The 27037-nt window shown below is 36.5% G+C and overlaps 1 protein-coding gene across 2 annotated transcripts in view; it reads left to right on the top strand.

The window, feature by feature from the left end:
- The first annotated feature begins 17394 nt into the window (after positions 1-17394).
- The window catches only part of LOC134669416 (organic cation transporter protein-like), a 33571-nt gene continuing 23928 nt past the window's right edge, over positions 17395-27037 (top strand). Inside the window, exon 1 of one of the 2 annotated variants that reach the window (XM_063526987.1) lies at positions 17395-17767. In XM_063526987.1, coding sequence (XP_063383057.1) covers positions 17607-17767 — 161 coding nt within the window. In that variant the 5' untranslated portion in view covers positions 17395-17606. The remainder of the gene's footprint in view (positions 17768-27037) is intronic. The other variant, XM_063526986.1, reaches the window with a different exon arrangement.

A 27037-nucleotide genomic window follows, 5' to 3' on the forward strand; every position in this document is an offset into this window, starting at 1 on the left:
GCATTAAATATATGTATATCTTCTAAAAGATTTTTTTTAATCTTCATTATTTACTGAGAAAAGCATATGACTAACTTATGTAACTTTATTTTTTTGCCGATGGCGTCAGGCACAACTCAGTTCACTTAAGTTGCATGATATACCTATGCATGACTGACACAACCAAAATATCACCATCTTTTTATAAGTTACTGGAGTCAGGCATGACTGGCCGAGCGCTTGGTTTATACGACAACAATATTATTTCGCTTGATTATAAAAAAACGACACGTTTTATCTAGTAAATACGGTATTGTTTATGTGCACGCGGGATTATCCTTTCTGCTTAAGGCGCGGTGTGTAGTAAAATGCGCTTTTTTGTAACCATATTTACAGACTTTTGCAAGGATTTTAAGCATGATTTTCTAGTATGTATAACTTTAGTCCTTGAACTACGTTATTGCTTGTCAGGAACACAACGGCTCATTATTTTCTCGATAGAATCTTAAGTTGAAAACATGCTTAAAGCTGTCTTTTGATCCATATTTTAGAAGTACTACGACGAAAATGGATATGAAACTTACCTCATTCGATAGCTTTTAAGTAAATCTTCGTTATTACTGGTCCTTTTATCGATACGTTAATCTTTTCATTCATAATTTTATGAATTCAACTTTTGCCTACTAAATTACACCCTACGCGGCAATACCTTGCGCCCATTCCCCGCGCCAGTACGCCCGTGGCCACTGCCAGCGTCGGACCTATGCTAGTTTACTGGACGTTTCATAAAATGGGTAACCACTGTATAAATATGCAAATATGTTATACACACAATGTTTTTCAACATACTTACGAAGAAAAGCAAAATAATTCTTAATTATTGTGACATTTCAGACATTCGCCCGTCATATTGTCAATTTATAACAAGTTGGGAAGCAAAGGCACACACCCATCTAACCAATCCGGAATTCAGTCACGATTGATAAATTGTGTAAACATATTTTATTAAAGGCTATTAAATTAATCAAATTGAATCATTTTTAAACATATGTGTACGGGATTCAAATACTATGTGGGAGTGTTTAGTGTATGGTGGTAACCATTTCACCGCTTTTAGTTTCCGAGTTACTTACATGCGTTTTAAGGGAAGTGGTCGAAAAATGCCTAAAATGGTTTCGTGTTTAATATTAGGTAAGGTAGAAGTACTAGTGCTCGACGCTGCACTAGTTTTTGACAAGGTATAGTGTGTAGCTTTCAAATAGAGCTCGATGGCTAATCCTATTGTCTATTGTTAAGTAAAACCGCTCGTGCCACGTGCCACAACCACCTGCATAAAAAATACGTACTTCGGTTACTGAGTGCCGGCGAGTCGAACGCTACAGAACCAGTTTAAAATGTGTCATCGAGATGCGTAACAAAGGCGCGTTATCGGAGAGCGCACCTACACTGGTTTTTTGAGCGTTGGCCTAGCCCGCGCTCAGGTGCCAAATAAAATAATTAAGACCCTTTTTTGCAGGTAAGTAGCACGTGCGGTTTTACTTAGGGGCTATTCATAAATTACGTCATTTCAAATTGGGAGGGGGGGGGGGGTCTGGACATCGAATGACGGTAGCATGAAGTAGGAGGAAATGGGGTCATTTGGAGCATGATTTTTGGATGATTATAAGGGTGGGGGGTCTAAAATCGTCAAAAATCGATGACGTAATTTATGGACAGCCCCTTAACAATAGACAATAGGATTAGCCGTTGAGCTCTATTTGAAAGCTACACACTATAATTTATGTCAAAGTAATATAGGTTAAATTTGAACGGCGACGATCTTTCTGTGGTCAAATTTAGTTCTTGTCACTTTGACATAAAGTGCCCGTGTCGAATACTAGTGCAGCGTTGAGCACTAGTACTTCTACCTTATTTCCGCCAAGTCCGTACCGTGCGATATGGGAAATTTATTCCAAAAAATACTGTTTTTATATACCACACTGGTGGCAAGCAAGCATACGACCCACATTCACCATAGGCTATGGACGCCTGCAGCTACGGGGATGTGACACATCATGCCAAATGTGGATTGATTTTATATAAAATAAAAGTCCTAATATATAAAATAAGCTTTCATATGTAATAGTTACTGATTTTTAAAAAGCGCTTTTCAATTAAAAGACATGTCAAGATCGGTTACCTTCTTTCAAGTACTTTCTAATGCTAAAATAAACGAACTACAGTATTCTTCCTTATTTTCAAACCTACTTGCCCGAAATTGACTTCTAGAATTAGACCAAGTCTGCGACGATTTTGATTGCACACGCAGTGCAAGTGTTAATCATAATTTCATAAAGGTTTGTCGTTCAAAATAACACTTGCACTGCGTGTGCAATCAAAATCCTTGCAGAATTTTCTTGGTCTAACTCTATTATATTTTTAAGGTAAGTAAGTACCAATTTCTGTCTCATAATAATTGGGTATAATTTGATTAGGTTCTTAGTTTGTCGGGGTATACTCTCATATTGTATATAATTTCATTAAATACTCATTAAAATACGAATTTGTTAATAAACCTTATTCGATATTAATTGCCGGAAAAAATCCCGGAACTGACAAATCAGAATATTCAGAATACCGATGGCGCCAGAATAAGGATGTAGACGTGCTGCGCGGGAATGGTGCGGCGGGGCGCGCGGGGCGCCCGTCCGCCTGTTCTACCACTCGTCTGCTTCACCCCCTCGGAAACGTAAAACTCAACTATAAGAGCGCCTTAACGCAGGTATTGGTTTTATTATTAGGTACATACTCCAACACGACAGTTGAAGAAATGACGCGACAGTAATGCAGCTGCAGTGGCGATCCAAATGTCACCTTTAGAGGCAATTCGATTTTTTACCCAGCGACATGACGATGGTTTATGACCATTGTAAGAAAATATGTAACTTTTGTAAAGTTATAAAAAGTTAAAATTAACAATGTTCTTAATTTTGTATGCGAGTCGAGGCGACTAAAATTACATTTCGTACAATATTATACAAATACATAGATAGTCCTAAGCTTAGAAATCGAAACGCACGTCACGTATCGAACGTGCCTAACTTTACTTAGATTAAGACCACATTAAAGAGTATCATATTAAAGAGTTTTTTAAAGTTCATAAAAGGGCACGTATTTAACCGGTCAACTAATTAATCGAATTTGAGTAGTTAAAAAAATAGAAATGGGTACTAAAATTAATAGATTGGCAACAAGAAACATTTTAATGCCGTAACAGCTATTGTTTATTTTTAGGCAGGTACCTACCAAATATTTATTTGGCAACTGAATATTATATTGGAGACAATTTATGAAGCACGTTTTAAAAATAAAACGGCTGACTATTATTTAAAAAAAAAGGTCGTCTAAAATATTTTGTTTGGTCACTACAAGGTCAACCTAACACGCTCCTCCTCGCTTCGCTCGTCGTCGCACCTATTTTTTGACTCTTGCAGAACACCGTAATAACTATTGAAATTAGTAATAAAAAATTTAAAGATCTAATGGTATATATGGCCATTAGGTGTGTCATGATTACGAATTTCGACTATAAGTATAGGTACTGACCATTGGTAAATAAATTAGAGGTATTTGTGGATTAGGAAATTTGTCAATTTAAAGAACTAGGTATGCATAATTATGTTAAAATTATTTAAAAATGGACTATTTAAAGCTTATGTTTATAGGTATATTTGGTATTCTGGATACGTACATATATAAACAACCAAATTTTATGATCTCTTTACAATATTAGTTGCCAACTTATTATTTTAGACGCCAACCCAACTTATCAATTCAAGTTCCATATAATTTTTGGGTGGCTTGATTTTGCTGTCAGTTTTTTAATAATATGATGCTTAAATTTGAGGCATACTTATAAATTAATTGGGGCTAAAATATTAATGCACAGCCAAATTATATTATTATATGCCCAGTGAAGTTCCTGTTTAATATTTTAGTTGCCCGGTTAATAATAAGCCTAAAAAAAGTTGATTCTGTATTCAATATTTTTCCAGTAAACACTGGTTCTGCAATAATATGTATTTCAGCGAAACTATAAAACTTCATTGTACGCTACAACGCACATCTGCCAATCAGCTGCCTTCCTAACTTACCCCCTTTTTACTTCCCTAAACCGTTAAGAACATAAATCTTTTCCCTCCAAACATTTTTTTCACTTGTCTAACCCCTGGGCCTTCCTACTCCGAAGTAAAACTAGTAAATTTTCGCTATCCTTTACTAAAGTATGAAAATAAAAGAGATAGTAATGTCGAAACGCGGCTAGGGATCGATAAGTCGAAAATAGGGTACTCCCAAAAGGACGTGGCCATCATACTAAAGTTAGCCGGTCATTAAAATCAACTTTGCTGATGTAGTTCAAATCCCCGTGGATTTACTTGGGAGAAGTTTGTTTATTATGTCTGCCGTTGCTTTTAGTTTCTGGGGGCATTATTTCTTTGGGTAGGTAGATCTTGGATATCTATAATCGTACATTGGCAGTAATACCTTGCACAACGAAGCGCGCAAAAATGATATGACAGGATCTTAAGACTCTACAAACTAGATGCCTCACGGCGTGATTCGGAAAGTGAATTAGAGATTAACTAGATACGATATAGTAAAGATATGTGCCGTCCCACGGATAAAGGTTCGCGCTTACGATTATTAACGTCGCTCCAATATTATTGCGGCGCTATGCGACATAAGCGCCAGCCGCCATAAGGTACTTTTTTCCGTGGAACGTCACATATCTTTACTATTTCATATCTAGTGCATCTCTTATTCATTTCCCGAATCGAGCCGTCAAACATAGTATGCGGTTTGTTTCTTTTATTTTACTAAATGTAAACAAAAAGTACACAGGAATTAAACATTTTATAAACTAAACTTAAGCAATAAACCTAAATATATCCTAAGTTAATCCCGCCCGGGGCTGTTCCCGACGCAAAAGTGCCCATCACTGTCGATGGATTGCCGCGTTGAATTACGTAGGTCACTCGATAAGTTTTGAGATACTCGAAATTCGAAAATGGAACGCACCTGAATTATATGTTTTTAAAAAGCAAATTTATTTAAAAATAGAACATAAGTTGCCGATTCGCTCCAATTTAAAAAATGAATATGTTACAGTAATTTTTCCAAAACGGTTCCCGCGTTTTTTCCTTGTAAACGATGGAGCCTAACCGCGAACATTTGCGAACTATGATCTTTTATGATTTTAAATTTGGTTTATGGGCATTTCCATTTAAAGTTGTACCCTCGAGTTTTTCGCATGTCCCCTTACATTTTTTGCGTTTTACTCTTAAGACGAATTTTTTAATTAGGCAAATGATGTTTTTTATTGAAATATCATTTATTAAGACACATCATTTATTAAGTTTAATGCACAATAAATCACTTTTTTCTTACTTAAAATCAGGTTTTTAGATATGATAAAATCACTCTGTAGTACTGTCTCCTTCGCCGACTTCAATTTTTGATGGACTTTTACACATATTTTTTCTATGAAGGCAACACCAAGTAATGCATTCGGCATAGTTTAAATGTTGAAAAATGTGTTATTGATGAAAAAGAGCTTTAAAAACACCAATAATAGGGTTTAATTTCGATAAAAACGTTGTCCCCGCGAAATGGTGAAACGGACATAGTCCAGGTTGGTTACGCAGTTTTCGCTACTTAGCGAAATACTTTTTACCAACATTTTAGGTTTTTTTTCATCCTGGAAACCCTGTGACCATAGATAAAGCTTGTTTAAACGTCAAATTTGATTTATAACAGTCAATTCGCAACCTCCAAGGCGGGCTGGTGTGTGACCGGTAATTTTACTCAATGTTTTGTCCGTTTTGTTCAACTGTTTATGCAACTTGAACCTTAAGTAACTAAAACACTGTTAATATTAAATAAAACCATGTTTCATATAGTTATTTATCAAGCACATAAGTTGAACATTGCGGTTAGTTTTGTATTATTTTGAATAGATTTAATTCTGGATCAGACAAATCGTTACGTCCTTTTGGTTACAATTTGAAGCGTAACATATAGCCGGACTAGAAAAATGTAACCAAACGGACACGGTAAAGTCGCACGCACATTGAGTATGTATAGTTTTTACCGTGACTTTGTCTATACTTATTTAATTCATATGCAATTAATAAGTCATATATTTATTAAGTAATATTGAGTTTCTTATGTTTAAAACCTTATCTACTGATTTTGGTACATATTTTGTAGTCCTTTTTTTAATCACTGAGTATTTGTGTAAATTTTTGATTATTGTGATCTCGTCTTTACTTTGTCCATTAAGGTACATGGGTGTCCATTTGGAAATGTCCCCTTGATTTCAAAAGTATTTTTTATTGTTTATTCAAAGTTTATAAGCTAAAATATTTATTTTTTTGACAATAATCTTTAGTTTTGGTAATTCTAATTATTGTTATTCGCCACATGGCAGTAATGCCAATAACTATTTAATAAACCTAAAAATATCGTACGATTTGGGGCCAGCTCGTAACCAAACCACCTAAAATTTCCTTTTATGAAAAATGTTTATTCTAAATTGGTCAATGATGATTGTTTTTAGGTTGTTTATTAACATTATTATGCTTTAAACATAAAAATATATGCTTCAAGTATGCCTTTTATTGACTATTTCAATAACTATTTGTAACCAAACGGACCGTAAAAAACCTCCCTCATCCTATTAAATATTAATTTTAACTGGTTTATGCTAAAAATATAACGATTCTCTTTTGTGTTTCGTAAACTAGAATATATTTACTCCTAGAATCACATAAAAAAGTACCAAATAATCCAAATTATATTTTCACCTCGTCAAGTGAGTCATGGTACAACTTTAAATGGAAATGCCCTTATCTGAACAATTGTGTTTGCAACGATTGCCGTCAGCGTTAGGAGATTCTGCTCCTTCACGGGCAACAGTTTTTAGATGGTTCAACGAATTCAAAAGGGGTAAAACCAGCCTCGAAGATGACCACCGAAGTGGTCGCCCGCAAACAGCAGTGACTGCAGAAAACGTGTGAACTACTGAAATGCTGGTGCGAGAAGATCCACGAATAACATACAAGGACAAAGAGAAGATCCTAGCGGTCAATTCGGGGGGCGTTAATATAATCCTACATCAATATCTTAGAGTGAGGAAGCTCTGTTGTCGTTAGATCCCGCGTTTGCTCTAACAAACTGATGAAGTTGCGATTTCTGCCTTATCGGATCAAGACTGGCAAAAATGTTTTCAAAGTTGGTTTAGATGAATGGAACCTTGAATATAGAATGATAGAGAGTATTTTGAAAAAATGTAATATAAATAGTGCTAATATCTTGAATAGTTTTTCTACTTTTTCTGTATCTCAAAACTTATCGAGTGACCTACGTACCATGGATTTGTGTGAAATATCAAGGCGTATGACAGTTATCAAATCAATACATAGGAGTTTTGGCAGAAGGGTGTTAAGTTCCAGCGGCATCCTGACACTGCCGGGTTGCGTAAAACATCGCAACCATGAAATGTTTTGTAGTTTTTAGTGTTAAAATATATTTTTTGTAATATGTATGCCAGTTTTAAGGTTGGTATTTATCTATAGGCCACTAGTTGCTATTTTGTGTTTATTCCAACCAGAATAAGGAACTTTTTACAAATCAGCCAAATTGTATTCAAATCTAACGAAAAAAATTACAAAATCAAATAAAAACCGGCCTCTGATATCAAATCAACAACATATTTTTTAAATTCTAACGCCGCGCCTCGTCAACCCGAAACATCTTCAAGCCAAACTTGTTAAACCAATAATCCTTACTTTGGAAGAAATAATCATATTCCTGTGCTTGTTTAAATTACCATCTTTATCTGTGGGCGGACTCGGGCACGCGAATTTTGATTAGACCTTCAAAGGTTTCTGCTACATTTATTCGGGAACTTAGTTCTGGATTGAGTTTGGAAGTTTTGTTTGAGCCCTTACCATGAATCCTTTGTAATAGCTGTGTGCGTGACAGTGACGTGTCGTCCTGGTGTTTGATTTGTGACACATCATAATATGTGACGTTATCTATGAAAAGGGACCTTATTGTCGATGGCGCTTACGCTATTACTAACGATGCTCCGATATGAATATAATGCCGCGCGACGCTGTGCGGCGTAAGCGCCATCGACAATAAGGTCCCTTTTCATAGATAATGTCCCATATTATGAAACTTCAAAAAAACTTCTCTAAAGTGTTATATTATGAAACTTTGTCCACGACTGTTCATACAAGGTACTCACTAGGAATGCGAAAGATTTTAACCACGCATTTCTAAGGTCAAAAGAAGGAAAAAATAATAAAATGAGTGTAGGTCAATTTCGCCAAAAAAACATTTTTTTTGTTGTTTTGTTTTTTCAATTTTTTTAATGTATTTACATAAAAAGTAAATGTTATTAGTAAACTTGTCACATGGATTTTTACTTTTTTTTTCGTAAAACCTAGTTTTTACAAAGTGTTACTTGTCACTTTTTGACATCTATCAATAAGGATATTTAGACTACGTCCTATAGTAACAACATCGCCATTAAAAAGGCGTTTTGCACTAAGTAACAATAAAATCATGTTTTTTTTAATTTGTAATAACTCTGAAACTAGGCGAATTTCAAAAAGGTTTATAGGACATTTTTGTCTCTAAATATGATCGGCAATACGCTATTAAAATTATTCGGTTTCCTCATGTTACACCATTTAATTTATGACCGCAATCGTCATTAGCCTCACACGTCCATGTTAGTTCACTGAATAATAAACAATCAATTTTAGACCTTTAATTAATGGGAAAAATGCAAAAAAAATCCCCGAGATAACTTCTCAATCATGAAGTTCAACTGGAAATTTCAACTCCAGTCAAAGAATTTGATTTTTTACCTATAGTCACAGTGACAATGACAATCGATACGAAAATCGCAGATCTCATTCTTTTTTCACTGTAACAAGGTACGAAGTGGAACAGAAAACTAATTCTTTCACCATACCATTAGTAGGGGTCCCGTTAGTAAGTTCACAGGCGAGCTCGGGGACAAATCGCGACTCTCCCAGGAGAGGTACGTGACGCATTTAGATCTTAAGGGAATCGACAGACTTGTAGTTACAAATTATTGGTGTAACAGAGAATAGGACAATGACCGAGGATATACGGCAAAGGCATTGACATGTAGCTAATACCGCAAGAATAAGTACTCATGTTTATGAAATATGTAAATGCAATTAATTTATAAAATATATTGTATAAATATAGGTAATTTAATATTGTGATATTTAAAATGTATTGACTTGTAACTCTGTTATTAATAACAAATTTAATTTCATTTTATTTCTAAGGACGGACCTTACGGGCAATAAGAATGAGGCCAGTACAGCAATTACATGCACGAGTCCGAACCAATCATGCAGTCTATCGCCACAAAGCGATTGGTTGATTGGTTGAGTTCGCGTCACTAAAATGAAAAATGAGTTTGACTATTTTTTACAACTTACGTGAAATAGAATTACCTTAAACACAAGACAATCATACTAATGTAAAAAGTGCAACTATAGGTACTTTTACAACCACCCTGATTCTACGAAATCGCCACTATGGAACAGCAAAGCAACGGTCAGCGAAGCCTAAAACAATGGCGAGTTTTAACCCAGGTAAGTATAACAAAGAGGTTCGTTAGGCAAACGGCCGAGTTGCGGCAATTTTCGGATTTGGAATTTGTTAAAAACCGGTGGGAACCGGATCTCACGCGTTTTCTGGCGACTGCGATTGCAGTTTAAGTTTTATTTTGGACGTTTTGATTAGAGCCTTTTGGCAGTTTGCGGTAGTGGTCTCCATCGACCCCTGTTATAAATTTTCCTGGTTGTCTTCCAAGCACAACACCTTTTTTCAAACACGAATGATAGGGATAAAGTACTTGATATAAATTTTAGCAAGATGCTACTCTCAAAGAGACGCATTAAAAAAACTCACAGAAAGTTGCGTGCCAAAACACTGCAAGATCATTTGATTCCAAAGTGATGAATCTAATCTAATGAGTAATGTGACGAGAAAGGCTTTTATAATTAATGTGGAGGGAATTAACGGGAGAGGAAAACCGAGGAAAATGTGGATGGACTGTTTGAGACATGATAATATGAAACGAACGCAAGTGAATGATGAGATGACGGGCGAGAGAGAGGTATGGAAGAAAAAGACATGCTGCACCGACCCCAAATGAATGGGATAAGGGCAAGCGAATGATGATGAAGTGAACATATGAACACACGTTATACAAGTGCGTTCTAGACGCACTGCATCAGAGTTTGAATGCCTTCTAATAAAAACCTAAAACGGTAGGTTATATTTAGCCCCTATTGTTTGTACAAAGGTACAGTCACCTGCAATAATATATTACACAACAAAGGCCTCAAAAATATGTGACACGATCTTATTTGTAGAGCCATAAGAGCGTGTCACATATTTTTGCGGCCTTCGAAGAGTAACATAATATTATTAGATTTAACTATTAGTCTAAATATGTAGATAGAATCTGTGCTGAAAGAGAAGAGTCATAGCCTTATATTCCGCGACTCTTCTCTTTCTACACAGACTAACCATTAAATTAAAAATTTTAAATACTCCTTATGCATTATGCCAAAAAAACACATTTTATACCAAAAATACCTTACATCATTTTGGAAATGCTGATACTCTTCAAACTGCTTAATCGTTTTTTTATAAACATAGCTAAAAACCACCGCAGATAAACTCGCTAACTTTAAAAATCCGAATCGGTCCATCTGTTTCAAAGCTACGATGCCAGAGACAGACACACAGACACACATTTGCGTCAAACATATAACATACCTCTTTTTTGCGTCGAGGGAAAAAAAACCGGACAAGTGCGAGTCGGACTCGCCCACCGAGGGTTCCGTACTTTTTACACGACTGCCCAAACAAAAAGAGTGTATTGTTTTCAGGGTTCATGTTTGTATGTGAGTTTCTTTATTCCACCATAACTTCTGAATGCCTTAACCGATTTAGATAAATGATATATCATTAGAATCCTTACGTCATCCCGACTAACATAGGCTATGTAACGTCATAATAAAATCAATATGGCGGACATAGTACATGATATTGCGTGATGTTTAGAAAAAAAAATCTTGCAACCCTATCGAGTGGGGCCTCAAAATGAAGAGCTTTGAAAGACGATTATAATATATATGCAACATATGCGTTCAAGTCTTATTTTGGTAGAATAAGGATTCACAAAATGTGCTAAGAAAAATAAATCCTTCTGTCTTATTTAGTGAGCTATCAAATGTAAGGGTTTTTACCGCTGATCGTAAAAATATAATTATATAAAATTTATATATTTATATTTATATGATTTATATTATAAATCATATGGTATACCTAAGGTAAATACAGGAACTAAATACAAACATGTTCTAAATCGCGCTATTGAAATCTAAACGTGTGAAATTCTATTTAAGCGATGGGCTTCGAATAATTTCTGGCTTATGGGATTCTTATATTTCTTGTGAATAAAATTATCCTTGCTTACTAAACCTAATTAACCCGCCTGCGAAAAAAAATGGTTTCGTTTTAACACGTGCGCAGGTACTAAACTAATTTTCATAATAGGGATACTGGAATGTTCTGCCGAATATGCAAGAGTGATAGCGAAATTTCGATTTTCGTATTTCGCGGTAGAGCCCGAGATTGTGATGGAGTGTAGTAGGGGGACGTAAGAAGTATCTATGTGACAATGTTTATACATATTATGTCTCTTCCTTCCTTCTCAAATGCTTCGAACCTTCAATTATTGATTCTTAACCTAACTAGTAGTAGTAGACATTTATCTAAATTCAAAAGCCGAAATGTAAGCTCCGCGTAGGGTCCAAGGGCCAGAGCGCGCGCTTTTCGCAACTTTCCCCTAAGTAATATCACAGAATAAGTAATAGTATTATAATACAGAACGGACACGCACCGCCCCGTCCCGAATCGGATTACCTCGCCCCGCGACTGAATTCTGACGGACTCCTGACGTACGCTCAGTTCGGCTAGCGACGCCGCGACGCGATGACGCAACGTTCAAAATGCCGGTGTATTGTGCGATGTACGGGTAGTACGGATACCTACTTATTGTAGAAATGAATAATAATATAGTTTTTTTAGTATTTGTTGTTATAGTGGCAACGGAAATACATCATCTGTGAAAATTTCATCTGTCTAGCTATCACTGTTCATGAGATACAGCCTGGTGACAGACAGACGGATGGACAGCGGAGTCTTAGTAATAGGGTCCCGTTGTTACCCTAAAATGGTTATTTTAGTACATATTAAATTACAGTTCTAGTCTAACACTTTTTAACGACTAAAAAGGTCAACGAAATTGTAAAGGTTGATCTGTGATTTATTAACGCCAAGTTCGGCATACAAAGGTGCAAAGTTGGGGCGAGTTAACAAGTGGCGCGGGTTCCGCAGGTAAACCACGACGGTACCCTTATAATTCCAGTGACCTCCGTAGTTGGGATTAAATGGCGTCTCAGTTTGAGTAAAGTTAGATCTTCTGCGGGTTGAAAATTGATGGCGGGACCGTTTAAAAACAGGGGCGTATTCTGATTCTAATGACAGTTTATTAACTTGATCTGGATTATGGATGTGATATGTCAGTGTCAAAAGTGACGTTTTTAGGGTTCCGTACCCAAAGGGTAAAACGGGGCCCTATTACTAAGACTTCGCTGTCCGTCCGTCCGTCCGTCCGTCCGTCTGTCTGTCACCAGGCTGTATCTCACGAACCGTGATAGCTAGACAGTTGAAATTTTCACAGATGATGTATTTCTGTTGCCGCTATAACAACAAATACTAAAACAGAATAAAATAAAGATTTAAGTGGGGCTCCCATACAGCAAACGTGATTTTTGACCAAAGTTAAGCAACGTCGGGAGTGGTCAGTACTTGGATGGGTGACCGTTTTCTTTTTGCATTTTTTTCCGTTTTTTTTTGCTTTATGGTACGGAACCCTTCGTGCGCGAGTCCGACTCGCACTTGCCCGGTTTTTATTAAAGAAATGTCACTTAATCAATCCAGATCAAATTACAATCAGTAAACGTCTTCAGAGGTCTCCAAACGTCTGCCGACCTGTCATAGTGAGATCTAACTTATCGAATGCGGTACTTATCCGAATATCACTATTTGGGTCAATCAACTATTTCTTGTTGTTATTTTGTCCCATCGGCCAGGAGACAATAGTAGAATAGTTTCTTAGAAGAGCTGCTGTACCATGTTCTACAAACGTGCTTAGTAGATGTCCCATTATGGAAAGGCCTTATATTATAACTACCAAAAAATTCAGGTTTGGTTCATGTAAATACGAAATAACTACTAGTATTTTAAGAGTGACCCAGGAGACCGTACCCATGGCAACTAAGTGACAAGAAAAAGTTGATTCACCCATTTATATACCTACTTATTTCAATAAAATTAAAAAAAAAACTATACTCATACCTTAAGAGGAAATGGGTTGACGTCACGTGACCGCATCTCTATAAAAACGTAGTCACCATTTTCCTCTACTCAACAAGTACAAAACAAAATTACCGCAGTATCCAACGATTAATAAGGTTAAATATTTCTAGCTGTAGAGGTTTTTGGCTTTGAAAGGAACGGTACCTACTTATAGCGTTTTCTTTTTCGTGTTAGCGAAGGCACAGAATAATAGTACATTACTACAGAGGCCGGGACGAAAGGGGTTGCCGGCCGAAGACATATAGACGGCCGAGCGAAGCGAGGCCGGATAGGTCTGAGCGCGGGCAACCCCATTTCCCGCCGAGGTATGTATAGTGCTTTTCTCAAACATGCAATGAAATAAATAAAATAAAAAATCCACGAAACCCGAGTTTTATTTATAGAAAAAACTAAAAGTAAACTACACCCAAAATATAACCAACACGTGCCTATATCATTATCACGCGTATGTTTTACACGAGTCGTGTATTTTTACTACCCGTATATTTTCATGTATCTTTGATTTTTTCGCCTTGTATCCGTCTGACTGTCGTTTTCGTCACATAAGTTTACATAGTCTTTCATGTTGATATCATCATGTTTCACATACATCGTTGCTTTATGCATGGAGTAAATAAGTATAATTTCCACAGTGTTGACGAATTTGTAGTTACATTCATTTAAAATATGCCACAAAACTGTTTCTAATAAACTGTAAGCCATTTTTCTTAGTTTCTCAAATAATAAAATTGCCATAAGCAACCATATACATACTTCGTCTTACACTTGACGGCAGAGGCAGCAAGTTATTTAAAATCAATTCTGCTTACGCTGCCAATTCCTACACCTACGATTACAATTATTATTAATTTCATTATTTCGTCGGAACTCATATTAAAGTAAAAAAATCACAACGCACCATAAATCCAATAAAACAGAATAAAAAAATTTCAACTTTACCTCCATAACATTAAAAAAAAATAACTACGCGTGTTTGAGTAGACCTTTTTACCGCTAACGTTTAGATGAAATATTTTTATTTGTGTAGTTAAATTTATAATTTAAAATTATAGAATTTGATTAATAATAAAGTTCATGTTGATTTTATACAAATAAAACTGCAAATTATAGCAAACATTGTTTTTTGTTTTTTTTATAGGCGTAGTGGCAGAGTGTCATTACGAACCATAAAGCAAATACAGCCTCTATTTTTTTTTTATGGATGAATGCCACGATGCTGTGTCACAAATATCTGTGAAATGAAAATTAAAAAAGAGGACTTTGCCGGCCTAGGCCTGCAAGATTTGTATGAAATTCCATTAACGACCTTTTGTCCTAGCCGCACCTGAAACGTCATACTTCGCAGCCTATTATAAGGAACATAACATCAATATTTCATTGCATGTTTGAGAAAATAATAGTACTAAGTACAGAAGACTCACTCTCTAACAAAACGCGTCTGTCACGATCAGCACAGATATGGCCGCTAGGTGGCGACAGCGCCACACGCGGCTTATGGCAAACCCCAAAATTGGGGCCGAACGGGTGTACTTTTAGCTAGGTACCTGTAGCAAAGCGCCGAAATCGCGGAGTGAGTCACGCCTGGCGAAGGTTTGACCTTATCGAGACTAGTTACCGAGGTTCCACTGTATCATATAAATGATCTAAATAAGTAAGATATAAAATGTCAGAGCAATCATCCAATTTAACAATTAGCTGACTCACATGAAGGATTTGTCCACTTACTGGTATCCTTTATTTAAGGACTAAGGACTAAATTACTGGTTAGCTTCCCTTTATTTGACAATGGACCAATAAGCCTAGTATGTATTATTTGGGCTATACAATTTACTGCCGTATTCGAACTTCAAGATATTCACAAGAGACGACACGTACTAGATCCATTCTAGATACGTTATACTTTAGATATCAACTAGTTCTCTTTTGCAGCGCAATTCGGGCAACCAATGTCACTTGTTACGTTAGATAGAGTAAGATATCTATTAGATGTGAATTAAAAGTAATATCCTGTGGCAATCGTTCAAGAGTATCTCCAGAATCGCACAAATGTCAAATTTGACAGGTTAGATCTTAAACATATCGTTATCGTATCTTGGTGATGTCTAAAAGATGTCTAATAGAAGTCTATTTCATAATCCGAATCGGGCCGTTAAGGGCTCCACTTATCTTTTAGGCTCACCGCACACTAGCGTCTTTTGAGCGTCGGCGTCTAGTCAACTCTATGGTTGCTGCTCGACGCAGCGTTGGCGCAACTTCGCAGCGACGCCATTTTCCATAGCGCTGACTAGACGCCGACGCTCAAAAGACGCTAGTTGGGAGTTAGTTTGGTTTGGAGGTTAGGCCACACAACAGAGTGAGTGAGCCACCATTATCGCAACCGATATGTCGGAAGCAAAATTGTTAAACAAACATGACCGACCTGATTTCGATGTTTCGTTTCACACGGTTCGCCAATTACAATATTCTTGTTAAAAATTTTGAAATTATATATTATTTAAATTTGCAAATCTCATTGTAGAAATAAAATTAAAGCGTTAATTAAGAATGTAACTTGCAAATAAACACAAAATTTTATTTATATTACTAATACCAACCTTGTAAGTGTAACGCTACGTCTTACGTAGGCGAACAACGCGCGAACGCGGCGCGGCGCGGCGCGGCGAAATCAATCCTTTGATGCCCATAGAAGTGTCCTACGTAAGCGATCTCGTTGCGAACGCGGTGCGGCGCGATTTGCACGCGAATGTCGCGATTTGTTCGCGCGTTGTTCGCCTACGTAAGACGTAGCGTTAGGTAGTTTAAATATAACATCTCATTAAAGTGTCAAAAGGGACTCTACGTGTTGGCTTTGGCTCCGCACACGCCTCTCAAATATCTGAAGCACCATAATACGTTGTTGTGGTGGGTAAAGACAACATTAAGTTCTTACCAACCGCCTCAGTTAAAGTCTGACCAGGAATATAATAATATGATCACGCGCCATGTTGCGGAAGTCCATTGGAACTAATTATTTCATACTACATATACCTACTAAACTGTCACCATACATGTATATTTTACCTGATGCGGAACAGAAACAGTTAAAAATAACTGCAACTAATTAAGCCATTTAAGTTTTACGCATAATTTATAAAGTAAAGCTTGACCTTACTGGTAGTAATAGATTATGATCACGCACCATCTTGCGGAACTTCACTGCAACTAATTTTTCATACTATACTAAACTGTGAGATGCCCGGCAAACGGAAACATGATCGCCCTAAATCTACTTGGCGCCGTTGTGTGGAGCAAGATCTGGGTGTATTGGAGATGGGGTGGGAGGAAGCTACCCAAGCTGCCCAGGACTGGAGTCAGTGTAAGAAACAGATTCGAGCCCTACACCCCATCAGCAGGGGTTAACAGAATGGGAAGGAAAGAAGATACTGATCTATGCACCCCATACGTGAGAGAAACAGCGCCGTCTTGACAATGATCATGTATTATTGGTCAGGCTTTACAGCCTTTACATAATCAAGTAATTTTTGTTTGATTTTTAATGAGCTATCAGTATAACTAAACTTTCTTGTAAAATAATGTGCAATGCGTTACAAGTAAATATATTTAGATTTACGATTGTAAATATCGATACTAAAAATAAATATTTACAACCTGATAAACTAATCCATGACAATACTTTGTAACAGATAATTATAAACAAATACCAGTTATCTACAGCGCAACAGATAAAAATAGAGTCGTCCCGCTCAAACGCTCCCTAAATCACACTGAAAACATTCCCTATCCTTGTCTCAACAGAAATCGTACGACTTTCGAAGCGAGTAGGATATTAGTTTATTCTTAACGCTGCACTACTGTTTCGCGTTTTGTCCCGATAACGCGTGTGTATTTTTGTTTTAGATGCGTGTTTTGATCGGCAAAAAAAAACTGTTTATTAAAAAAACTGTGTGTTCGGGAACGGTTATACGCATGCGCGTTGCACATGTCAATATGCATCGCCGTAGCCGCCAACGTGTAAGCTAGAGCGTGTATTTTATTTATTTTATTTAAAAGAGTTAAATACTGATTTCGAGTTCAAGATGAGTAAAGATACTGCAATAGATTTGGACCGGATTTTGCAGCAGTTGGGCGCGTTCGGAAAGTACAATATTGTGAACTATGCGTTGTTATTGTTTCCGATTTATTTGGCGGGAATGTACGGTTCTGTGTTTGTTTTCGAGGCCAGCGATATAAATTACAGGTATGTTTATTGTTATTACAGATATTGAATAGCAACAAATAGCTTAAATTTGATTATTTATAGGAGGTAAATATTGCATCATAAACGGTACTATCCGTATATAATTTCTAATTATAAACACATAAACAATATTTTTACCTAAAAATAATATTAGTTTAATTCATTAAAAAAATCCTACGAGCTTTTTGAGCATGTAATTCTGTAAATTTAGGTTATATTTCATGAAATCACGCCACACCGGTGATCAAGAACGCATGCGCTGAGCATCGAAAGACCCTCAGTGAAGGGTCCCTCTTTACAAAGTTATTTTTGCGACTACTCGCATCACTGATTTCGGTGTTTATATGCAAATAGTATTGAGGATTATGTATTCTGATTTCGGCCAATGATATTGATAAGTTGGTCGATGGCCTTGGCCTGGTTTTCACCCCTGATTTGCATAGAAATAACTGTTTCCTATCCGTTTACGATCAGAAATGGTTAGTAAGTTCCGGTTTATTAATCAATAAAATAAAAATATACCACACTTAAGTATGTATTTAATATAGTTAACGTTATCTTTGTAACACATGCCGTTAAAACCGGAAAAATCCATAAAGATTTGATTTTTATTTAAAAACTGTTATAAATAGAGATAATATTTGGGCCCCTAAACGGAATGCAAGATAATATAAAACAACCGGCCAAGTGCAAGTTTACATTATAATATTTTTAACAACGTATTTTTTATGTAAAACGTTAGTGAAATGTCTTTAAAACACCCGTAGGGGTCGGATCAAATACTAAGTAATTAAGTCCAACTCACGCTTGACTGCACATTTCTAATAAGTTGTCCTTGTCAACTATAGATAAATAACTATTTTATGTACTTTTTAAAAATTTTAGACCCAGTAGTTTCAGAGATAAAGGGGGGGGGGTGGTCATTTTTTGCTTATTTTCTTGAATAACTTCTAAACTGTTTATTTTAAAATTATAATAAAAATATATTTGAGATTCTCATAATGAGCTCTTTCATTTAATATGTAACACGATATGCCTGGCCACTTTTAGTAACTGGCCGCCCGAAAGTAAAAATCAATTCTATTCACCTATAAATAGAATTCATTTTAGTATAAAGTTATTGAAAGCTGGCCATTTATTGAAACCTTATAACTACTAAGATGAATTCTGTTTATAGGTGAATAGAATTCATTTTTAGTTTAAGGCGGCCAGTTAAGTACTAAAACCGAACAGTTACTGGCGAATTACCCTAGTTTCAAAAACTTTATTTTTTGATTATCTCATTTACCTCCCAAAATTGGCCCCATGTTTAAAATTCATTTGGTTACGTTACCCGTAATCCGTCTTTGGGTCACAAACTTACATTGTGTGTACGAAATTTCAACTTAATAGGTCCAGTAGTTTCGGAGAAAATAGGCTATGACAGACGGGCGGACAGACAGACACACGGACGCACGAGTGATCCTATAAGGGTTCCGTTTTTTTCTTTTGAGGTACGGTACCCTAAAAATGGTAGTTATCTTTTATTTTTTAATTTTGTTGTAAAGTATCGATCCCCGAGAAACAGGTCTCAAATATCTAAAAATACAAAAATTTATGTTGTTTTTTTTTTGACGTAAAACATGGGGTTTATTTTAAGATATAGGAGGCAAACGAGTAAAACGTCTTTAAAACCCGTAGGGGTCACATCAAAAACGGGATGTAGGTACTTAAAGGAATTTTTATGGCGCGGTGGCTTATATATCCTGCAACTATAAAATCTATATTAGTTTTGACATAGAAGTTTTTTTTAGCAGAAAGAAGCCATTACTAGAAATGTAGTTGACTGTACCGCTGACAGAGATGGCGCTGATTTTGCCCGACAGGTGCGCTCTTCCCGCAACGTCACCAAGTATTATAATGCCTGACCAGGGATATATGATCACGCGCCATGTTGCGGAATTTCACTGGAACTAATTTGTTCATACTATACTGAACTGTCATCCTATACATGAGAATAACAGCGCCTTCTTGACAACGATCATCTATTACTGGTCAGGCTTTAATTAAGAAGGTCGAAGGTAGAGCTGCAGGAATGTAGTTCTCATGGAACAAAAGTACAAGTATGTACATACCTAATAAATCAATTAATAGAGCAAGTAACAATGCCATTTCAAAAAAACACACTTGCACTTTAAGAATAGTTAAATTAAACAAGAAATAAAACTATTGAAACGGATTAAGGATGACTCACGTTAGACCGGGCCGTGTCCGGGCCGGAGCTTCCGGAGCATCGTTTTCTATGGAAACTATCACGTGATCACCTGTCATGTCATAGAAAAGTAAGCCCCGGAAGCTCCGGCCCGGATACGGCCCGGTCTAACGTGAGTCATCTATTATATCGCGTATATTGAATTCATACTACATCCCGACGTTTCGAACCCTTTACAGCGTTCGTGGTCGACGGGTGACTGAGGAAAAACTACACTGTGCAAAAACTACCCACTTACAAAATAATATAAAATTGGTTCCATGTAGGGTAAAGTTTATGATGGTTCATTATTTTGTATATGAAAATTATATATAACTTTCCCTAGTTGCTAAGAGCAGAATGAAATATAGCATAGATATCAAATATCAATATCAAAAACTAGTCCTTTAGGGTTATAATCGCCCTAATCTTAAAAATTTCGCGGGTTTTTTAGATTTCTGACAAAGTTGCGTTTGGAGCTCAAGGTCTCAAACTTGGATTATTCATTGGGCCAACATCATAAACAAGTCTGCCAAAAATCAGAACTACCGGATTTGACGCAAAAGAGCCAGGTTACAATATTCAACAAAGTTACTGGATTAATCGCGGTAACCGAAGAAAATATTATTAAACAAGAAATTCGTAAAGCCAAATATTTACTCGTCAAATCGCTACCACCTACAAGTTCCTTCCTGTAACCTTTACAATGAACTGCATACGTTATTTCGTGTCCATCACACTGACATTGCAGGCAAGTTCTTACAAGATCGTGGAACTAATGATATTCCCCTTGCCATACAAAATTAACCCGTGTTATATTGGCATAAAGATTATTTTTCTGTGATAAAATGACCGCGTAAATGCACGCTAGTAAATTAAACTGTCTGTTTATTGTGGGTAATATTTGTATAGGATTATACAATAACACTTATTAGGAATACATTATGTTGGAAGTTTAAATATATAGGAGTGTGGCAATTATTTCCCGAAAATCGAATTTTACTGCAGGCGATTTTTCCATTAGCAATATTTACCACTTAATTTTTTCTCAATAGCTTCCTCTCCCCGAAGCATTTCTATAACCATTTGTATATATTCCTATCATATTTATTTTTCAATATCTTATATATTTTCCTGATAGGTTTGTGTGAAAAAAGTGTCCCCAATATCTTTATTTCCATTTTGTTGCCACTTTTCATAAGTAGGTACACTTTGTATGACGGTAACGGAATGGGAGGAGCGAAAATGTATGAACATTTTTGGACACTTTATTTATCCCATTAGGAAAGAAAGAGCTCGTGATTCTAAAAAGAAATGACATAAAAAATTGAAAAAATGTGTAGTGCACCATTTATAATAAATAGCCCAGTAATGGGCCACCAACCAGGCCACCACGCATAACAAGCCTTACACTCTGAACCCTAAGTTTAAAATTAGAATTTATTATGCAAAAATCCGTTAAACAAAAGAGAAGCTGTAATTACTTACATCACCATTTTTTTACAAAGGTACTCAGAAGCTACAGTTCAACATGCAGATTTGCAAATGAACTGCAGTACATCTCGTCTCAAATCAGACTGCTCGTCTCATAGCCCTAAGTAATTTCCATACATTTGCATCTGACTCGAGTTCTGCGCTCGACGCGCTATGCGACGCATCGCTTGGCAAATTTGGAACACGAATTTGTTTTCGTGTGTCTTGTATAAATATGGTAGATGACGAACAAATAAAGTTTAATTATACACAAGCACCGTGTATAGTTGACGATCGTTGCACATTATACAGGGTGAAATTTAATTCACTGGCCAAATTGAAACAACCGAAAGAACTCGAAAAAATATTAAACACGTGTTTTTTCTTTTAATACCGCTCAGTACATTTTTTTCGAAATAACTCATCATCATGTTGTCCTAAAAACCTCGTACGTTATGGTGAACCGACAACTACCCACTACACCCGCTTCTCTCTTATCAGTTAAGGTCATTGACACCCCGCCCCTCCCGCTGTTTGCAATCGCGTCACCAATTATGAACCCTATTGCAGCGAGATTACCTATAAAGTTGCTAATTTTTCCTTTCATACTTTAACGGGCTTAGAACCGTCAAAATGCAAAGGCAACCCATTTTTAATCTAAAATGTTATTTCTGACTAATGATTATTAACAAAACGTCCGTGGCTTAAAAACAATGAGTAAAAACTAGGTCAGGAATCTTTGCATTCAGGCGTATTTAAAAAATTGATTCAACTTACGTACATTTGATTAAAAATCGACGCAATTAACGAAAGTCCCACGAGATGGTACTCTTGGATTCAATCCTTGTCTGCGAAGGCGTGGAACGGATTCCATTTCGTATAATCTTTGTGCACCACGTAAACACTCACCACTTAATAAATAACACCGTACCACTTCGTAATATTCCCGGTTCGAAAACATTTTTTTTAATCTTAGTACGCGATTATTATTTTAAGGTTGGCGAGTGACGAGTGACTAATCATTTATGCTTACCGTTATGTTTACCGCTAGCGCGGAATGGTTTAGTTTAGACTACCCTCGAAATTGATAAACCTGCCTACCATCGCCAACACTAACTGGGTGGACCCTATTGCAACGATTATAAGGTTTAGTGAAGGTCAGATAAGGGTTTTGCTGATGTTGTTGTTAAAACCTACTATTAGGTTTGTTTACATTCGTGGTACTCGTAATAGGGTGACCACGACTCGTGGAAAATATTTAAAAATTGAAAAATGAAAATTTAACAAAATTTACTCTTTTTTTTCGCTAAATAGATTCCTTAAGTGTAACCTAGTGCCGGGAATGAATATGGCCAGTGATTTAAATTTCACCCTGTATTTCGTCAAGTAAGGATACGGTTGCTGCAGTTATTTCCTCCGAGACGATTAATCGTAAAGTGGTTAAGGGCGTTGAAGAAAGGTTACTTCTAACATTTCTAATTCAGAGCCATTTTTGATGTAACATTTCATCAACGCGTTTGGCGCTAGCATTCCTCAATCCACCAACGGAGCGGCAGCTATCGTGCACGTTGCTTCATTAAGATATCCACTTTACGAGTTACCTTAGAGAATTATTGTCAATATCTGTTACAGTTTTTTTTGTCTGGGTACGTCAAAATTATGTGGTAAAATTATAATTATGTTTCACGTTTCTATTTATATGCGCTCCTCGAATACAACAGTTACCTACCTATATACAACAAAAAAAGAATCTAATGCGTGTTAGCAGCATTGTTATTTTTTGGAAAAAAATCATTGTTGTAGTCTTATTTTGTGTGTGTTGTGTTAGTAGGTACCTATATCGAGAAAACGTTATAGGTAGTTGTTGCCGTCAGTTGCCGCCGCCTGACGGGCTGACGTATTTAGGGTAAGCCAGGTTATGCAGAACATGGCAGTATGCGAAAAGCTAAGAGATGTTAAACAACTACAGCTTTACAAGATTAGACTAGATTAAGTATAACATTAAAATATTTGTATATTATAGGGTATTTTCACTATTTTACCGCGATGCAAAGGTCTCCGGTCCCCGTTTCGACTTGGGCAATAATGCGTCCGTCTATCCGGATGTTCTCCTCTACATAACAGGTCGCAATTCTCAACTGATTGTCGTGAAATTTTGTGAGCGGATTCGATACTTACCTATATGTTTTTCCATCGACGCAGTTTTTGATTTTTTTTTATGGTGGACCCATTAGTCTAGTGTCATAGTCATATCACAGACTCACTAGTTAAAGCCTTCATTCTCAATATTTAAATATTTGATTATTACTAAAAGGAAACCTACAAAAGGACATCGCACCATCTATGGAAATTTAATGTCTAAGTTTATTTTAAAGATAGCTCATCACGTAATAATGGATTGAATTCAATAAAAATACCACTCTACCAATTTGTGGACTGTTATGTGTAGAAAAATATATATTTTAATACTAACGAAACATATATTTTTAAAAGATTATAATTTGAACGAAATTGAAAGAAAACTATATACTTACACACGTCACCTCGACCAGTACATTATAAAGCCTAAGCTCGCATGTTCGTCGACCTCGATTTCGTCTCGGTCGACAAAATCGATGTAATCTGACTTTCTTACTTTACTGCCCCTAAGGTACTTAAAGGTAAATACTTACTTTTAGCATAATGTTAATTTATTTTTATTTTAATAAAATGAGAAAAAGTAGTGTATGTAAATAGGTTTCATCTATTTCTATTGGTACCTAGATATCTCATCAAAAATCTCCCGCAGCGTGTAGAAATATTTGTCTATTAGATATAAGTATTTAAGTGTTTAACGTTATAAAAACGAGCGCGCAGTACTATTCATTTTTATGAATAAGTCTGAGCTTATAACATTTCCTGTTTAGCTCGTCACCGTGATTTGTCGACTTCCGCTCAATATTTCTCGTGGAAGCGTTTCGCTGATTGAACTATTCACTACGCTTGAATGCGGAAAATGCAACCTACGTACTACACATTCATCTTCCTCGTGTTGCGTTGGAATCTTTGAGAAATAGTTTTGATTTATCCCAAAGCAATTTTGGAATGATGGTAATTATAAATACAGGTATACCTACCTACCTATCGGGCTTCTGGTGTGTCTTTGTACGGAACATTTCTGTTCCTCACTTATTTACAGATCTGATATGTTTTGCTCTAATTATTAGTTCTAAAGTTACGAGTTAAGGATGACTCACGCTAGACCCGGCCGGGGCCGGGGCCGAGCGTCTGGCGCTTCATTTTCTGTGGAAAGCACCACCGATCAGCCGTCTGACGCCTGACATGTAGGACGCCTCTAACCAGGCACAGCCTATTATTTTTTTAATAGCGTGAGTCATCCTTTAAAGGATTATTTTCATTATTTTGTTAATTTTTTCATAATTGTTTATTGTAAAAATAATAGTACATTTCGATGCTAGTGCGGAAGGTATGTCATTACTTCACGAGTACCGAGATATCTTGCCACGAGCCGCAGGCGAGTGGCAAGACTCGGGACGAGTGAAGAATGACATTTCCGCACGTGTATCGAACGACGTTTTTTAATACAGTTGCGAAAAAATAAGAAAAACATTGTTAATCGTACACTAAATAAAACTGGTAACAGTGACAGCTCGGTTAGACGTCGTCTTTAAGTATATTATATCTATGGGCGTTTAGCAGCTATTCCGTTCCATTCAGTCAACTTATTAAGAACGGAATTTTCAATATTGAATATTAAAAAATAAACGTGTTATAATGATGAAGAGGTAAGTAATTAAAAATGAAATATGTAATATTTTTCGTATTCTTACATTAACGGTAGGTTTTTATGCTGATTACGACGTTTAAAGGAAACTAATATTAACACTCATCAATAAGTAGTCGTGAATTGGAACAAGTATAAATTTAAAAAAATTGGAAAATTAAAAAGCACTAGTTCGAGATAACCAACTTTCCGCACGCTAAACAGCTACGTAAAGTAGCACTTTTTGAGCAACTGTATTAAAATAGTACATTTCGATGCTAGTGCGGAAGGTATGTCATTACTTCACGAGTACCGAGATATCTTGCCACGAGCCGCAGGCGAGTGGCAAGACTCGGGACGAGTGAAGAATGACATTTCCGCACGTGTATCGAACGACGTTTTTTAATACAGTTGCGAAAAAATAAGAAAAACATTGTTAATCGTACACTAAACAAAAGTGGTAACAGTGACAGCTCGGTTAAACGTCGCCTTTAAGTATATTATATCTATGGGCGTTTGGCAGCTATTCCGTTCCATTCAGTCAACTTATTAAGAACGGAATTTTCAATATTGAATATTAAAAACTAAACGTGTTATAATGATGAAGAGCTAAATAATTAAATATGAAATATGTAATATTTTTCGTATTCTTACATTAACGGTAGGTTTTTATGCTGATTACGACGTTTAAAGGAAACTAATATTAACACTCATCAATAAGTAGTCGTGAATTGGAACAAGTATAAATTTAAAAAAATTGGAAAAGTAAAAAGCACTAGTTCGAGATAACCAACTTTCCGCACGCTAAACAGCTACGTAAAGTAGCACTTTTTGAGCAACTGTATTAAAAAAACATTTAACCATCTGAGCTAAGCGAGCGGTGCCCAGATCACGTAAGATAGGATCAATACGAATGAAAAAGCCTGGCAGTTGAATTAATCATCACATAACACAATTAATATCGTTCCGTACCGCGTGATTGATTGCGAGGGTTAGACCGAGTGTAAGTGATATCACGTGATATGAGCTGACAGGTTTGTAATATGCGGCTGTTTGCACCAGGGATGTTGGGAATATCCTCATCCGCGTAACTTCCGCATTATTCTCAAAATCCGCATGCGCATCTGCATAAAATCGATGCGGAGCTTAATGCGGATGCGGATGTCGAACAAGTCGGTACAGAATCGTCTTAGCGGCGGAGTAAGTGCTAGGTAATTTCGTCATTACCTGTAACGAAATCGTCTAAATCCAGAAAAGTCGGTCTAGTTACTGGTTATTAAATATAACGCACCTATATCCTTGCTCAAATACTAAACGTTTCATTTTTAGGGTTCCGTACCAAAAAGGTACAAAAGGAACTCTTATGGTGCGTCTCTGTCCGTCTGTCCGTCCGTCTGTCACATCGCTCAATATTTTTTTGATAAAATCTACTAAAATGTAATATTTGACGTTTTTTTAAGTATCTACCTAATCTTGACATCCGCATATCCGCATCCGCAGCCGCGTATGTCAAAAAATCTGCATCCGCAACATCCCTGGTTTGCACAAGGGAGGGTTTCCATTTGTGGCTCGGCGTGTTGGAAGCTTATTCCCTCCGGCTTGCCCATTCAACCCTTAGCGATGATTACCTAGAATAAACACCCGCAGTGGGGACATTTATTTGAAGTTTAATTTTTTGACAGAAACTTATAATTCCAATTTATTTCCAATAACTCTAAAATGATGTATGCCTGTGAAGGGTTAGGACAAATCAGCACTGTCGCATACCCTCCTCTCCTCACAACATGCTTGCGCCATCCATCAC

The sequence above is a fragment of the Cydia fagiglandana genome, chromosome 12, assembly GCF_963556715.1.
Source record: "Cydia fagiglandana chromosome 12, ilCydFagi1.1, whole genome shotgun sequence".
NCBI lineage: Eukaryota > Metazoa > Arthropoda > Insecta > Lepidoptera > Tortricidae > Cydia > Cydia fagiglandana.